Source organism: Gossypium hirsutum, chromosome A10, assembly GCF_007990345.1.
Source record: "Gossypium hirsutum isolate 1008001.06 chromosome A10, Gossypium_hirsutum_v2.1, whole genome shotgun sequence".
Lineage (NCBI taxonomy): Eukaryota > Viridiplantae > Streptophyta > Magnoliopsida > Malvales > Malvaceae > Gossypium > Gossypium hirsutum.
Genome location: NC_053433.1, coordinates 77034336 through 77050918, shown reverse-complemented (window position 1 = coordinate 77050918; position 16583 = coordinate 77034336). Strand labels below are relative to the sequence as shown.

Below are 16583 nucleotides of genomic sequence, written 5' to 3'. Positions count from 1 at the left end.
TTTTGAACTTGTGAATATATGTAAATATGGCATGTATAGGCTAGTTGAAATGATGTTAGATATGATACTTGACAACTTGATTTTTGGTATGTTTTTGTGTATAAGCTAAGCCATGTGATTTGGCTTATTTGGTATCATGTTTTGGTTGTATATATGTGTGTTTGAATATAGTAAGTTTTGGTATGGAAATGTTTGAATGAAAATATGCAATTAAGTTAGTGATATGCATTTGTTAGATGAATGAATATTGCATGGTATTAAATAGGTAATTGCATAACAAGTTGAATTGGTACATATTGTATATGAAATGGTTATGAAATGTTTGCCAATTGGGTTATGAAATATGGTCAAATATGCTTGAGAATGCTTGTATTTATAGGGTGACAATATGGCTTTTCAAAAGGCCTATTTTTGTCCACATGGGCAGAGACACGGGCGTGTGTCTCAGCCGTGTGCAAAACATGGTTAAGTTACACGGTTGTGCGTACCCTGGGTTACCCTACAAATTAAGTCAGTATACTTTACAGGTTTGACACGGCTTAGACACACGGGCGTGTCTATTGGCCGTGTGTGTCACACGGGTTCACACAGGAGCATGTCTATTGGTCGTGTGTGTCACACGGATTCACACATGGGCGTGTGATTGACCGTGTGACATAAGTTAGTACACCTCCTAAATGAAAAACGGCCTAGCGCACGGGCGTGTGGTCGGCTGTGTGACCCAAGTTAGTTTCGACCACGGCCAAGGCACACTAGCGTGTCTCTAGCTGTGTGGTGCAAGTTAGTATGTATGCCTTGTTTTCACACAGTCTAAGACACGGGAGTGTCTACTAGTCATGTGAGACACACGGCCTCACACGGTTGTGTGACACTTGAAAGGTTAAAAATTTTCTAAGTTTTTGAAATTTATAATATGTTACGATTTAGTCCCGAATATATGATTAAAGCTTGGTATGTTTGTTTTAAGTATATGATGGATATGAATGAATAATATTGACTGAATTATGATGTTTCTGGATAAATAATTGTTCTGAATTGAGTTACAGGTCTGGTAATGCCTCTTAACCTATTCCAGCGACAGTTACAGGTTAAAGGTGTTACAGCTTGCCCCCTCCAAATGGAAAATAGTTATTTTGTTAGGAAATGTGTTTATATTGTAGTAAACATATAACTGTTTTCTATTTATTTGAACGATAAATAAATAAATAAATTTAATTTCACATTTCACTATTATGTTTTCTATATTTCTGTCTTTTATATTTTGCATGTAGAGCGAAATTGTAACAAGCAAATATTAGCTAATTTTGTCTACATTGTAAAGGCGTTTACATTGTGAAAAAGACAACTTATTTCAGTAGATAATCTAAATGAGTCCGTAATCTCGTAAAATAATTAAAATGAGCATTTAATTCAAATACTAAAAAGGATTATGTCGTTTACAATTCTAATTGGGGAGATGACCAGTCTTGGCTATTAAAGCAGTTGACTCCATGGGTAGAGACATTGATATATTCATTAGTAGAATGATATATTGGACTGGACCCAAGATGAATTAATTCTGAATCCGTTTGGGAATTAATTCACTTGTGATATTCATGGTGTGGTTTACATAAATCCTAAGTTAGTCACTGACCATGCGTATGCAACTCATGTGCTTTAATATAAGTGGAGGCTTATGCTCTAAAGACGATCGAGCCCATAGCCGATATGTTGGGTACATGACTTGTGTATGGCAAGGCTTTACTAGTAACAATGGAATTCATAACTCAATTAAAGAGTTAATGATATCCTCTCATTGACATTGTGTGGATTGATAAATATGGAACGTGACCATTGATTGCTTATTCTTGAACGAGCAATTTATCATAGTCATTTGTTGACAGTGATCATATTAATCATTAAGAAGACACAAAGGTGACAATGAGATAAAATATGATTGTATTGAGTGAACGAATTTAACTCAAATGAATTAAGGATATTATATGAGGGTAACACACACATGACGAAGGTCATTAGGCAAAACAATTAGATGAATTGTTTTCGTAAATAGTATACAATAAGGAGTTTTCAACCATGGTATTTCTTGTGGACTGACTCCATGATTAAGTAATTGTGAATTATCGGAACGATGCTTCTGGACATAATTGCAATTACTAGAGTCTAATTGTATATGTCTGATTGGTTATTCCACTAGCTCAATAAAAGCTTGATCAGACTGCATTTGAATTAGAAGAAAATTTTACGACTTTGGAAATAATTTAATTGAGTCGATTTATTCGATGTGGAATTAAATTAGGTGGTCGTGAGAATTGTTCAACTGAAAAATTTTCTTGCAAGATTAATTTAGAAAATCTAAGTGATTTTTGGGAAAATTAATTTTGATCAAGTAAAATTAAATTAATTAAAATTAATATGATATTTTTGGAAATTAATTTTTAAGTCAGGTAATTGGCACAAGGGGTAATTGAACTTGAAAACTAGATCTGGAATCGTAAATTGGGCTCGAGAGCCCAAAACCGAGACTAAGACCCAAAAATTGGTCGAACTGGGCCTGATATGTGAAATCGGACCGACGGTCCCACTGGTGGCTAGACCGGACTAGTCGGGTCATCACTAACCTAGACCGAACCGACAGTAGCCGAACCAGTTCGGGGTGTCGTAAAGGTGTCGTACCTGCATCATTGGACACGACGATATCGACGATTGAGACGGCGGCGTCCGGGTGGCCAACGGTAGTTGGTGTTCGGTGGTTAAGTAGTGGAAGAGTTACACTACTACTAGGATTCTACCAAAAAATTTAATTTCAAATTAATTATTCCAAAAATAATATTATTTTAATAGTTTAATATTAAATTTAATTTAATATTTATGTTCATACTATTATATTAATTTAATATTAAAGTGATTATCTTAATATTAAATTTAATTTAATGTTTATCTTGTAGATAAACATTCTATTATTTTAATAAGATTTAATATTAAATTAATATAATAATAAAGTGATTATTTTAATATTAGATTAAATTTGATATTAAAGTGATTAAGTTTAATTATAATTGAACTTTTTAAATTCTTCCTATATAAAGAGAGCATTAGGTCATTATTTTATACATAGTTAAATTCAAGAGAAAGTGATAGAGAGAAAATTTTCTAAATAGATTATTTAAAAAAATTTTTAAAGATATTTTTTTTATTTACAACTTGACCCAAAAATTTAGAGAAATTGAAAAATTACTCTAGAAGATAGTAGAGAAGACTACTTGGTCGAAGCGCTCATCCTAAATAAATCGAAAATGTACAATTTTGATTAAATGTTTATTATTTTAGATATCACAAGATCTTGTTTTAAAAAAAATTAAAATTGTAGTTTTTCCTTAATTTTATTTTTACTACGTTTTACAAACCCATTTTTTTCAACAGCTTTAGTCCCCTAAAATTTATAAAATCTTAAGTTAATATATAGTTCTTTTGAAAACTATAAAGATATAAGTCAATACATTTTAACTCTAATAAAAATATATAACTTAATCTCACCCCCAAAGAATTTTCTAACTTTGCCCTTGAAAATAACAATCCAAACAAATTAAACATAACAATTTCACAATAATTTAAATATATCTAACAACTTAAATGTAAGAATTTGAAACAAATTAATATAAAAATGTACATTATAACAACGTAATTGTATAAGGTTTATGCATATCATTAATAAAAAAAATACACGTTATAATATCATAATTGTATGATAATTATTAATGAATACATAAAGACAGGAGCCAAGTCCCCATAAGCCAAAACAAAAACAACAGAAGTTCAACAGACCCCCTAGACGCAACCCAATACTACCATAGAAAAAAGAAAACTAGAAAGCAACCCAGAAAGATAGCTGATGGAAGCCAAAATCCCCAGTGTCCAAGAGGTGACAAATTTGAGAATGACAACGGAGAAGTCAAGGGCGATGTAGGATGAATAAATAGCAAGGATCTACTTCGGCAAAGTACAAACCGAGAAACCTATAGAGGAGGGTCGACCCACTCAGTCTCTGCAGCAACTGCGTGTTCCACCTAGAAAGGTACCTCCTATACCCAGAGTCGATCCGAAGGCCAGCGAAACCCCCAAAGAAGCAAGCTGGTGAGCGATAGAGTTTTGCTCTCTGTAACAGTGTCTGATCTCAACCGTTGCGAAACTGGTAAGTAGTCGCTGTTTACCCTCATTGATAAGTGCCCTGATTTCCGATCTGTCCTCGTTTGGATTGCAGAGTTTACGAACGACATGCAGCGAATCCCCCTCGAAAACAACCGGAGAAAGACCCAAATCACGAGCAAAGTCTACGATCGTAATAAAAGCCAATGTCTCTATCGCAAAAGCTGAAGAACCATGTTGATGAAGGCCAGTGCAAGCCCCGAGCACCTGGCCTTAGCTATCGCGTACAACCACACCCGAGCAAGAAGAGCCAACTGTATGCAGCATCAAAGTTGGCCTTCACCAGCGGCGCACCCGCAGGTTGCCAGCGCACAGTACGTGAGCCCACTGAGTCCGCAACATGCGCATCTAAAACAGACCGACCGCTCAGATACGAGCGAATGAAGGAGACCAATTTCGGAGGCGTGTAGCAGAGGTCCTCATGGTACTGACGGTTCATCGCCAACCAAAAAGCCCAAATTGTTGTAAGTATTAACTTAGTTCCACCATCTGAATCAACTTTACACAGGAAACCCAGCCAACTTACAAAATCCGAATCATTGTAGATCATTGGCCAGGAAATGAGCAAACAGTCCCATGCCGAAGTGGCAAAGAGGCAATCCTGGACAATTTGGGTAGTAGTCTCTGGTACAGTTATACACTTAGGAAAGAATTGGGTATTTGAGATGTGCTTGTTGTAGAGATTGTATAGAGTAGGCACATAGTTTTTGAGAAACCACCATGCGGTAATGTGAATTTTAGGAGGGACACGGGCCTTCCACAACCTTGTAAATAGATCTCGGGGACTCATAGGGTAGATGGTAATGGGGAGAGAAGTACAGGCAATCGAAGAAATTTATACTCACTACTTACAAAATAGCCACCCGTCGAATCCCCTTTCCAAACTACCATGTCATCTCTGGCAAAACGAGATAGAGGAATACAGATGATGTGAGCAGCTTCATCGTCGGAAAATAACTCTCTTATTAAGGTAACATTCCATTCGGCCGAATCATGTCGAATCAAGTTGCTTACCCAAGTAACTGAAGTGTTAACAGGTGTGTTTTCTATACGACAGGTACTAGTCCTTGGAAGCCAACAATCATTCCAAATAGAGATGGAGTGTCTAGTGCCCACCCTCTATCCAAGGCCCTTCTCCAACAAACCTTAAGAGCATCAGATGCTACGCCAGGTATACGATGGGCGAGACCTTTGGTCTGCCCACAAAAAATCCACATTAGGGAAGTATCGAGCTTTAAAAACCCGACTCATAAGGCAACCTGAATTTGTTAAAAAGACATCAGTCTTGCTTCGCCGAAAGCGCAATATTAAATTTCGCCAGATTACGAAAGTCCAGACCCCCTTCATGCTTCAAGGTGCATAATGATGCCCAAGAGCACCATGGAATTCTTCTATGGCTCCGCGATTTCTGCCATCTGAACCTACTCATAATAGCCTCGAGGTCATGACATAGAGAGATAGGAAACAAAAAGCATTGCATTGCGAAAGTAGGAATTTCCTGCAAAACCGATTTAATAAAAACACCCCGTCCTCCCTGAGATAGGTATCACAAATTCCACCCATCAACACTACGTTGGAAACGATCCTTAAAGTGTTGTAAAGTCTCCCGCTTGTGCCTCCCGACCATGGAGGGGATACCCAAATACTTGTCCTCATGATGGATGATACACACCCCTAAAATCGAACCAATAAGAGAGCCATCCAAAGGAACAACATTGGAGCTAATTAAATTGTGAACTTATTAAAATTAATTGAATTGTCCAGAGCATCTCTAATACTCGTACAGGATAGACTGACCGTGGCAGCGCTCTCTGTAGTAGCAAGGCCAAAAATCATACAGTCATCCGTAAAAAGGAGATGGGTGACAGATGGACCAGATCGGCCAATACGAATACCTCTAAAACCCCCTTCCCTCAAGGCCAACTGGAACAAAGTAGAGAGACCCTTCCCACACAAAAAGAAAGGGATTCAGGGGGTCACCTTGGCGGAGGCCTCTCGATGGCAGAAAAGGTGCTTTCAAACATCTATTGAATACCATAGAATAAGAAACCGTGCTGACAAAAAGCATGATCAATGACACCCAAGTAGAACAAAACCCCATCTGAAGCATAACTGCCTCCAAAAAACCTCACTCAACTTGATCGTGCGCCTTGCTCATATCAAGCTTTAGCACAAAAAAATCTTTCTGAGCATATCACTTTTTCCAAAAGGAGTGAGTCACTTCATAGGCAATTAGTAAGTTATTAGTGATAAAACGGTTAGGAACAAACGCACTCTCGGATTCATCAATACAGACATCCAACACCTGCTTAAACCGATTCACAAGTACCGTTGAAACAATCCTGTAGAGCACACTACAGAGGCTGATTGGGCAAAATTGTGACATGCGTTGGATTGGGCAGTTTAGGAATGAGGACAAGATTCGTACCATTAATGTCAGAGAAAGGTATATCCCTTCGAAGCACCCTTAGACAAAACTTTATGACATCAGGGCTGATGAGATGCTAATATTTTTGATAAAACAAGACCGGGAAACCATCCCTACCAGAGGCTTTCAAAGGAGACATCCTATTGAGAGCAGACCGAATTTCCTGAAGAGTAAATGTGGACATCAAACCTTCATTCATCGAAGGAGTAATGCAAACATCAATACCCCCGGTAAATGAGAAAAATCTCCCGGATCAGATGAGGAGAATAGGTCTCGAAAGTAATTTGTGGCCACCCCAGGCATGGCTGCATGAACCATGTAAGTGACACCACCCTCACCACCCAATTTATATAAATATAACAACTGATATATTTTGTCTTGACTTGAACGAAGTTAGTAATTAAAGCTTTTATTAAGTACTTGTGTGGTATGAGTTTGAATTGTGTTACCCCTATCCTTTACTCAAAATATTGTATAAAAAATTTGATATATTTTATTTTATTAAGCATACATGTATAGTATTTTTTATAACATAAAATGTACTAAATATAAATAAATAAATTCATAATATAATATTTATTTTATAAATATTAATTAAAATTTTATTTAAAGTAATTTAAATAATTGAGTTGATCAAATAATAAAAGAGATATGGACAAATTCAGGGATTCCAATCTGTCTTATTGTTTAGTTAGGTTTATAGATACAAAAAAATAAGATTTAAGAGAAACTATATAAAATTTAAGAGAAGATGGTAAAGAAGATATCTTTTTCTGTTCTGATAAAAAATTAAACATATTTTAAATAATTAATTCAATTTTATTATTAATTATTATATTTATTTTTGGAAATTAATTTTATTATACATTATTTATTAATTTGCATAGATTATAATTTAAGTTTAAGAGGAGTATTGATGGTTCAAACATGATTTTATCTATACTATATATAAAGATTCTGATTAAATTGGTGTTGCCCATAATCGAGTCCCACCTTAGTTATTAAATTATTAAAATGTCTTTATTTTAAAAAAACAATAAATATTAATTTAAAAATATTTCTGTTTTTTTATATAAAATTTAGAAAATAATTCATGCTTAAAATGTGATTTAAATCCAAAGCAACAAATATAAACTCTTTCAACATTGCTATTTCATTATTTATTTTATGTTATCTACAAACGTATTCATGCATTCTAAATATGTGATTCTCACATACATACGTGTGTGACGAAATTTCTAGTATATATAACAAGTATTGAATTCAAAGCTTGTTAAAAGCAAAATTTATGTATTTTTTAACACTAATCAATAGATTCAAATTTAGATTATAGGTAATAATGGATATCCAAAAAGTGAATCCACAATGAATAGTAATTTTAATATAAATATTCGAATCTACAATCTCAATCGTGAGATATGACTTGATAAATTTAAAACTTTTTGAAACAGATATTCCTCGCTTTTTGCCTCCAAGAGGTGTCTTTGCATTAAAATCATGAGGAAAAACGACTCTTCAATAGAATTTCAAAGCACACAACAATGGAATTAGGAGCGATTGACCTAAAAAGGGTGAAGGCATTAAAATAAAACTAAAGGAGCAATGCCCCCAAACTACTCGTTATTCAAACATTTTGAATGAAAAAGTCAACCCAAAATTGATGCTGCCGTGTCTCCCTGATCCTTTTTACATACATGTCCTATAGTAGATAGCTTCCCCATTCTAGAGGGCGTAATCTATGTTATCCGAACTAAGGACTGAGTGTCGGATACGATACGTATTTGACATAGGATGTTATCTATGCCATTGGTATGTTGAACAAAAAATGTTTAAACATAGATAGTTTTAAGAAAATGAAGAGTTCGGGTGACAGTCTAATACATCATGACTTCTTCCATTGCACATCTTTTCCGGTGTTCTTGTTTTCAATAGTTTCACTTCTTTCGCCACTAGTGATACAGTCATGCTTGCTAGTATTCCCGGTTTTTGAGCTTCCGGCTATAGCTCCTCGATTGATGTTATCAAAACCAGCCTCCTCATAAAAATGCTTGCTTCTTCCAGCATCTTCGTCACCAACACCGGCTGTGCATTGATGCCGATCCTCTTCCTTGTCTCCCCTGCATACATTATGATGAATTTCAAATATACAAAACAAATTCCCCTCCATAAGCTCTACATAGCCAAGGTAATAGTCGGTCAGTTACTAAGGCTCGAACGTAGTTGTTGGATAAAGCTATATGCCCAACACAAGTATACTCAACTTTTTCTAAGCTTTTTTCACATATTTGGAGGATTGTACTCTCATATCCATGTCTTAGTATGTTCCAGAAATGAATCTCGGACACAATATTTCAAAGAAATGAAGTAGTTCACAATAGTAATATAGAACAAATTAGGAGTAAAAAGAGTTACTTACCCGGAATAAATAACAAGTCCAACAGCTACTGCAGCAAAGGCTAAAAAGTACATCCAATCAACCTGAAAACAATATCCATTTTCAGAAAAATGATCCTCGGTCCATCAAAGTTATTTCAATCTCAGCTTTAAATATCTATATATATATAATTTAGATTGTCAACCTTTTCATGGTAAGCAAAAATGCGGATTATGACAGCCCACATGTCTGAGGTCAGCAAAGAGAGATTGAGCATTGTGGAACCGCTCGTCTGCAAGGAAGAAAACCACACTTCAAAATATTGTCACCAAAAATTAGATTCAGGAAGTTCATAAGAATGATGCTTTAGAGTTTAGCCCATACCTTAAGTAACACCGGGACAAATGAGTAAAACAAAAACATGGCCAATGAAAATCCGAAAAATGGAAATGCCTGAAAAAAAGAATAAATAAAGTATATTAAGAAAACAAAAACTTGAGCATACTTAAGAGGACACCAGCATCCGTAAGAAAAAGCAACTTTCTTGCCACGCAACGGAATTCAAAATGCATATGATAATTCTAAGATAGTTGTAGAAACCTATGTTATTTGGACTCAAGGGTGAGTTTCAAATACATGTCAGGAACGGGTCAACATTTTCGGAGCCCTTCAATATTAGAAGAATCATATCCCCATGCCCATATCTGAATGTATGTTGGACATAGGCACTTCAAAGAAAATAAAGAGTCGTAGTAACATTGGTAGAAACATATTTTATTTGTGCACGAGAAGAGGAGTGACTTGACGTTTTGAATAAACTTACAGCACCAGCCGTCCAGTGAATAGATTTGAGTTCATTGCGTTCGATTATGCTTCTATAGACATTGTTAAGGGTTGTAGATTGACAATATTATTGCATTGAAGAAATCATATCATTAATCAGCTATCTCTGGAATTCTACAGATCTGTTAACTTTAACAAAATCTTGATGGCATCAATAACACAGGATATTTCAAATTGTCTAACATTGTGTAGATAGGGATATGCATGTTGATGAGAAATCATAACTTTGAAAACCGTAAATGAGTTTCATAAAATGAAATATAAACGGTAATGATTGGGTGTCATTGAATTAAGAGCAATCAAACACAGAAACCAAGGATACATTTGTATTGCACTGATAATGGCACCAAAGAGGCCCAAGAATGACATGAGTTCAACTGTATTTGCATTCTTCACAAGAAACTCCTGCAAAGAAACAAACAGATAAGAAGTGTAGGGAATGCTAAGGATAATAACTGATATAAACACACACACATACATGGAGAGAGAGTAACACAGGATAATACAGTGCTTTTATAATTGTACAAGCCTATGTTGCTCTAACTCTGTTTTGATTTAAGTATCTATGTCCATCATATATTCTGAATGAGTGCGGAAATGATCATCCAAATACTTGGAAAATTTTTTAAGAAAAATTGAACATACCCGTGTTAGATACATCTGCATATCCAACACTCACACCCAAGTCTTAAGTAACATAGACACAAGCTACAGCCTATAGACTAAAAAAGTTGCTAAGGCAACTTTATTTACAAATAATGGTCATTCTTCAAACCATAAAACAAAATTAGAGAGAGCACAAGGGACGGAGGGAGAGCCCTCAATATTTTATATCCAGTCATTTGCCATACATAAAACAAAACTATTTAACATTTCAAAATCCATTTCCAACATGAGGATATTCAAAGCAAAGAGTCAGGTAGGTTCTAAGCAACCAGCCAGCACTCTAAGCTATAACCGGTCTTGAAAGCAAGTTAACCCAGTAAGGTTGAGTCCGTAAACTATCTAAGCCTGTATTCCACTAGCAAGTAGTTAATTGAAAAAAAGAAACTTGAGGCAGGGATCACTGGAGGGAGAGAGCAATGGAAGTGAGCCACAGCAAAGATAGCACAATCAAATGAGCAATTAGGCTCACTTAAATCGGAAGACTTGAAAATTATTGATTTTGATTCCAATATAAATCAGAACAATTAACATTTCAACTTAGTAACTAAAAAACAAAGACAGAAAAATTATATTCTGTGATAGTCAGTATTGAAATGCATGATGCTAATAAGAGGGGCAAAAAGTTTCCAGGTTCCTCTGCAGATCAACGTAAATGTAATTACCTCGCTGACATTACTAATGGCATAGAGTGTTGCCCCAGCAATAACGAGTAAATCTCCTTTGCGAGGGTCACGGCCTCCTACAACCCACATTGGCAATTCTCATATCAGAATATGCCCCATATTGACCAAATTCCTTAAAATAAACTAAAATATAGAAATGGCAATACGTGGTTTATATAAAAGAATCCATGAAAACACAGGAAAGGATGACCGCATGTCAGTGGCTTATATTAGACAAAACTTTAAAAGTAAACAAAGAAGCAACAGGAAGAGCAGTTCCACAACTACATCCTAAATATGCAGATCAAAAGAGTTGTATAAACATGTAGCAAATCCTGGGAGTTACCTGATCGGTCACCTGCATGAACATCTGAAAAAATAACCATCACAAGACCAGCAACACATACAATTACACCAGCTATCTTTCTGAATCTGTACTTTGTTTTCAAGAAAATAAAGGTAAGAAGCATGACTGATGGGATAGACCAACAGTCGAGCAGCATTACACTCGTTATAGATGAGTACTGGTATGCCTTCACCACTGCACATGAAGTAAACTTGGTTGAATTTAAGAGTCTGTCCTGAATGACAAAAGAAGGTTTTACAAAGCAAAATAAAGAGAACAAGCTTTTGCTAAGGACTTCTCAATGAATCAAATAATATCCACCATCTTTCAGACGTGTCCCTCATTTCTTTTACTTTTTAAGTAAGAATATAAGTTAAAAAGTTTTTAAAAACAAAACTAGAAACCATATGCAACAAGATAAATAGAAAATTAGCCAAGCTCACTGGAAGAACAGGACAGACTTACCAAGATAATTGGCCTCTACATCTACTAATCCAAGAACAACATAATAATACCATTTAGCCTGCACACACACACACACACACAAAAAAAAAAAAAAAACAGATTTAAGGCATCAAAAATAAAAATAACGGAAAAAAATCCATGACCAAGAGCGTTAATACGAACAAAAACTACCTCAAATCCATGCTAACCCGTTTATTTTCTACTTTTGCACAACAGCACCACACATGAACTTGTAAGCCAATAATAGTCATATTCATCTATCTAAGAAATCGCAACTGAAGCAAGAGACACATAACTTTGTTCACTAGACATCAAAAAAACCCTTTTTAGTTGCCTTCTTTACATTCATGACCACTAGTATTTTGTTTACACATGGAACTAAGTTAAAGAAGTTCCCATTTACATGCTGTTTATAGATACGAGCATTGTAGGTGATTAAATATTTAATCCCAAATGGAGGTGTGCAATCAAATTCTGCAAATTTAAAGTCCATTTAAAGCTGAAATGAGAAGAGTAGATGTGAAAGCTAATAAATACCTTAAGTGCTTGCCTCTTGTAAAGCATAACACTTCCATAGACGACAGTCAAGAGTACATAATTTAGAAAAGATTGAGATGTTGGAGCATTGATTCCTAAGATAAACATAAAAGTAGAGCAATAAATATCCAAAATGTGAGATCACTCACTAAACATATGGAAAATTAGCTTTAAAACAAGAAATATAGAATCTCAAATTTAATGGGCAAATGAGTAAAAACAAGAAGAACAATAAGAAGAAATTATCTAAATTAAACCAGGAAATATAGTTTAACAAAAAAAGAAAAGAAAAAAAGAACGTTTTTTTAATCTAATGTCTTGAACAAGCAGTGGCAACAAGTTTCAAAAGTCTACTAGTGCATTTTTTGCAATCAATTAGCAAAAGAAACACATATACAAAGTGTAAAGCTCTACAATCAAGTAAATGAAGTAGAGAGATAAAGCTAGAAATCAAATGAAGCTAATAGAATTATATATCTTTTTCAATCTTTCAACAGGTTGTCAACATTAAAGGCTATATTTTCAGATGATCACCATTGACAAAACAATAAAGAAAATTAGCAAAAAAGTTAAAGCCAAAGCAAGAAAAGAAACCTCTGTTAGAAAGTTCAGATGAAGAGAAACCAGTAGAAGTGATAAGAAGAGATAGAAATTGCCCCAAGCCAAGCCCAACCAAAGTCTTCTTTGTCCAAAAATGCTTTAAACTCATCATTTTTCCTCTCTCAAAACACTCAAAACTGAAGAGTAATTACCAAAATGTTGGGGAGAAAAAAGTTAACTAACAGCTCAAAAACCCCATTGGCAGAAACTCCATTAAAAGCTGCCAAAGGCACCCAAATTGTCCAAAACGTAAGATACCCATTATTGGTTTTCAGTTTAGGTAGTGAAATGACTCAAAAGTTAGCTTTGAAAGTGAAAACTAGCAATGAAGCAATGGCTCTAATGAGTTCCCAAATTCATCTTGAAGTCTATCACCATTCACCAACACGTAAATATTGTAATTATAAAATAAATAAAAACAAACTGTTCTTTTAAATAAATAAAAAGAAATGCTGTCGAATATGGACGTTTTCTTTTGTCATAATTTGTTTATGAGATTTATCAATTTTGTTGGATGGTTTAATGGTAGAAACCAATGTGATTTTGATAATACCAACAATGACGATAGAGCTTTGATCATAACTAAAGGCCATGCATTTCGGTCCAAATTTTAATCTTTAGGCCGATTGTTTAATCAAAATAGAACATTGAAATTATGGAACTTTCATCATAACTAAAGTCCATGCATTTGGGTCCAAATTTTAATTTTTACGCCGATTGTTTAATGACAAAATTTATATAAATACTAGATTTATGGCCATCTGAACGAAGGAAAATAATGTGAAAAATATATTTATTAAAAATTACAATTGATATTTTAATTTTAATTGTTAAGTTAATTGTATATGTAACTTAATTTATTACTTAATAAAATGCTTAAAATAAATATAAATATATATTATTTTTTTAAAAAAAGTGCATACATATACTAGGAAAATTTGATAAAAATGCCAATTTTAAAAAATAATTAGGGATTTAGGTTGATTTTTCCAACTTGTAGGGAAATAGGTCAATTTTAGAGAGAGAAACAAAAAAAACCTGTCTTGCATGAAACGTTTTCCTTTAGGATACTTTTTTTGTTTCTAAAAAATTGTTTTTTTTGTTGGGTGTTGAAAATTCGGAGAGAGATTTATTTGTATTTGTGTTTGAGGTAGATATTATAATAATTTTAAAGTATGTTTGAGTTCACAGTGATGCGATGGCACTGAGAGACCCACACAATTAATCTGCGATGTGAGGATAGAACCACCACCTTAGAAGCTCATTGCATTACAATTCAGGCTCCTAGTTCATGGTGGTTATACGGTCACGGGTTGAAGTATAATTAGGGCTCTAAGTTGACGGTGGTTATGCGGTCATGGGTTGAAGTACAACTCAAGCCCCCAATTGACAGTGGTTATGTGATCACAGGTTCAAGTTTCATGATACCGGAAGAGAATGCTTTATAAACCCAATACATAAGTCTGAGACCACAATCATAGGGAAAAACAAAGGGGCATTCCAGTATAATCAACTTATTCTTTTTCTCCATCTCCACCAAAATAATATCATTAACCTCATTGTCTAAAATCTACGACAGAGTTGGGGGCAAGAGAACTTTGAAAGCGAGCCCTGTAGGATGCATTTTCCATTGAGGTGGCTACTAAGCAAGCTAAAAGTTCGTCCTACAGGGTATGTAACACCCCTCACCCGTTTCCGTCACCAAAATTGAGCTATGGGATGCTACCGTAATTAAATGAATAGGAACATGTAATTTTAAATAAAAAATTCTTTAAAACATTAATTAAATTTCAATCATTCAAAACAAAACATGTTTGACATACAATATCTGACTTAAATCGAGCTTACGAAAGCTCCAAAATCAACCTAGAATCAATCAAGGATTGAATTGAAACAATTCACAAAAGAAGAGCAAAAATACAAATAGAGGTCACACGACCATATCGCCAGGCTGTGTGTCAGGCTAAAACCATGTAGCATTGAGTCACACGGCCATGTGGCTAGGCCGTGGAGCTAACTGTGACTGTGTAACAATTTGGCATATTAAGTCTATAGTATTCACACGGGTGTGTGGCAAACCTGTGTGACTGTTGGAAAATCGGGTTTGGAAAATATAGCGGAAAATAAATTTAAGGAAAAATAATTTTTTTTAAAAATTCCAAAACAAAAACTTAGTTGTGATATCTAAAGTAATAAGCACTAAATCAAAATTGCACCTTTTCGATTTGTCTCGGATGAATGATTCGATCGAGTAGTCTTGTTTGTCATCCTCAAACTCACGTCATGTTGGTTCACTTCGAATCAGAAAAAATTTCACAAAAATTACCAATTAGGTAATTTCATAATTTCTCTAAATTTTTTGGTCAAGTTGTAAATAGGAAAAATATCTCTAAAAATTTTCTAAAATAATTTCTTCAAACAATTTTCTCTTTACAACTTTTTTTTTGAATTCAAGTGTATCTAAATAATAACCCAAGGCTCTCTTTATATAGGGAGAGTTTAGAGAGTTCAAATATAATTAAACTTAATCACTTTAATATTAAATTAATACAATACTATTAAATTAAGCATTAAATTAAATTTAATATTAAATTTATTAAAATAATATTATAAATTCTCTGGTAAAGTTCTGATAGGAGTGTAATTCTTTCACTACTCAACCACCAAAGACCCACCACCATTGTTGTAGTAGTTGGCAACTCAAGCTAGTTCGGTTTTTACCGGTTCAGTCTGGGCCAGTAACGACCCAATCGGTGGTTGGACCATCGGCTTGGTTTCACATATCAAACCTGATTCAACCAGTTTTTAGGTCTTGGTCTCAGTTTTGGGCTCTCGGGCCCAATTTACGATCTCAGGTCCAATTTTTCAAGTTCAATTACTCATTGGGTCAATTGTCTAACTTGAAAATTAATTTCCAAAAATATCATATTAATTTTAATTAATTTGATTAATTTAATTTTACTTGATCAAAATTGATTTTCCTAAAATCACTTAGAGTTTCCAAATTAATTTTTAAGAAAATTCTTTAATCAAATTCTCTAGTTGAACAATTCTTATAATCGCCCAATTTAATTCCACATTGAATAAATGAACTCAATTAAATCATTTCCAAAATCGTAGAATTTACTTCTAATTCAAATGCAGTTAGATTAAGCTTTTGTTGAGCTAGCAGAGGACCCAATCGAATATATATACAATTAGACTCTAATAATTGCAATTATGTCCAGAAGCATCGTTTAGATAATTCACAATTACTTAATCATGGAGTTAGTTTACAAGAAGTACCATGACTGAAAACTCCTTATTTTATACTATTTACGAAAGTAATTCATCTAATTGCTTTGTCCAATGATCTCGTTATGTGTGTGTTATCCTTATATGATATTCTTGATTCCTTTGAGTTAAATTTGTTTACTCAATACAATAATATTTTATCTCATTACCACAATTGTGCCTTTT

General features: G+C 34.2%; 1 protein-coding gene and 1 long non-coding RNA gene across 3 annotated transcripts; one reads left to right on the top strand and one right to left on the bottom strand.

Annotated features, from left to right (window-relative positions):
• The first annotated feature begins 3726 nt into the window (after positions 1-3726).
• On the top strand, positions 3727-7064 carry LOC107903765 (uncharacterized). Its single transcript, XR_001685949.2, has 3 exons — positions 3727-4667; positions 4749-5173; positions 5261-7064. It is a non-coding gene; the product is annotated as an uncharacterized lncRNA (long non-coding RNA).
• Positions 7065-8217: 1153 nt separating this feature from the next.
• LOC107903766 (solute carrier family 35 member F1) lies at positions 8218-13524 on the bottom strand. Of its 2 annotated transcripts, none has more exons than XM_041079206.1 (11): positions 13119-13524; positions 12525-12619; positions 11988-12045; positions 11523-11717; positions 11177-11253; positions 10171-10253; positions 9829-9880; positions 9390-9458; positions 9211-9297; positions 9048-9109; positions 8218-8748 (listed from the first exon to the last, which is right to left on the bottom strand). In XM_041079206.1, the coding sequence occupies exons 1-11, from the start codon at positions 13234-13236 to the stop codon at positions 8514-8516; spliced, it is 1131 nt and encodes a 376-aa protein (XP_040935140.1). In that variant the 5' UTR covers positions 13237-13524; the 3' UTR covers positions 8218-8513. The 2 variants fall into 2 exon arrangements, with proteins under 2 accessions (XP_040935140.1, XP_040935141.1); XM_041079207.1 differs by having other exon boundaries at positions 12038-12045; positions 13119-13158.
• Positions 13525-16583: the final 3059 nt, after the last annotated feature.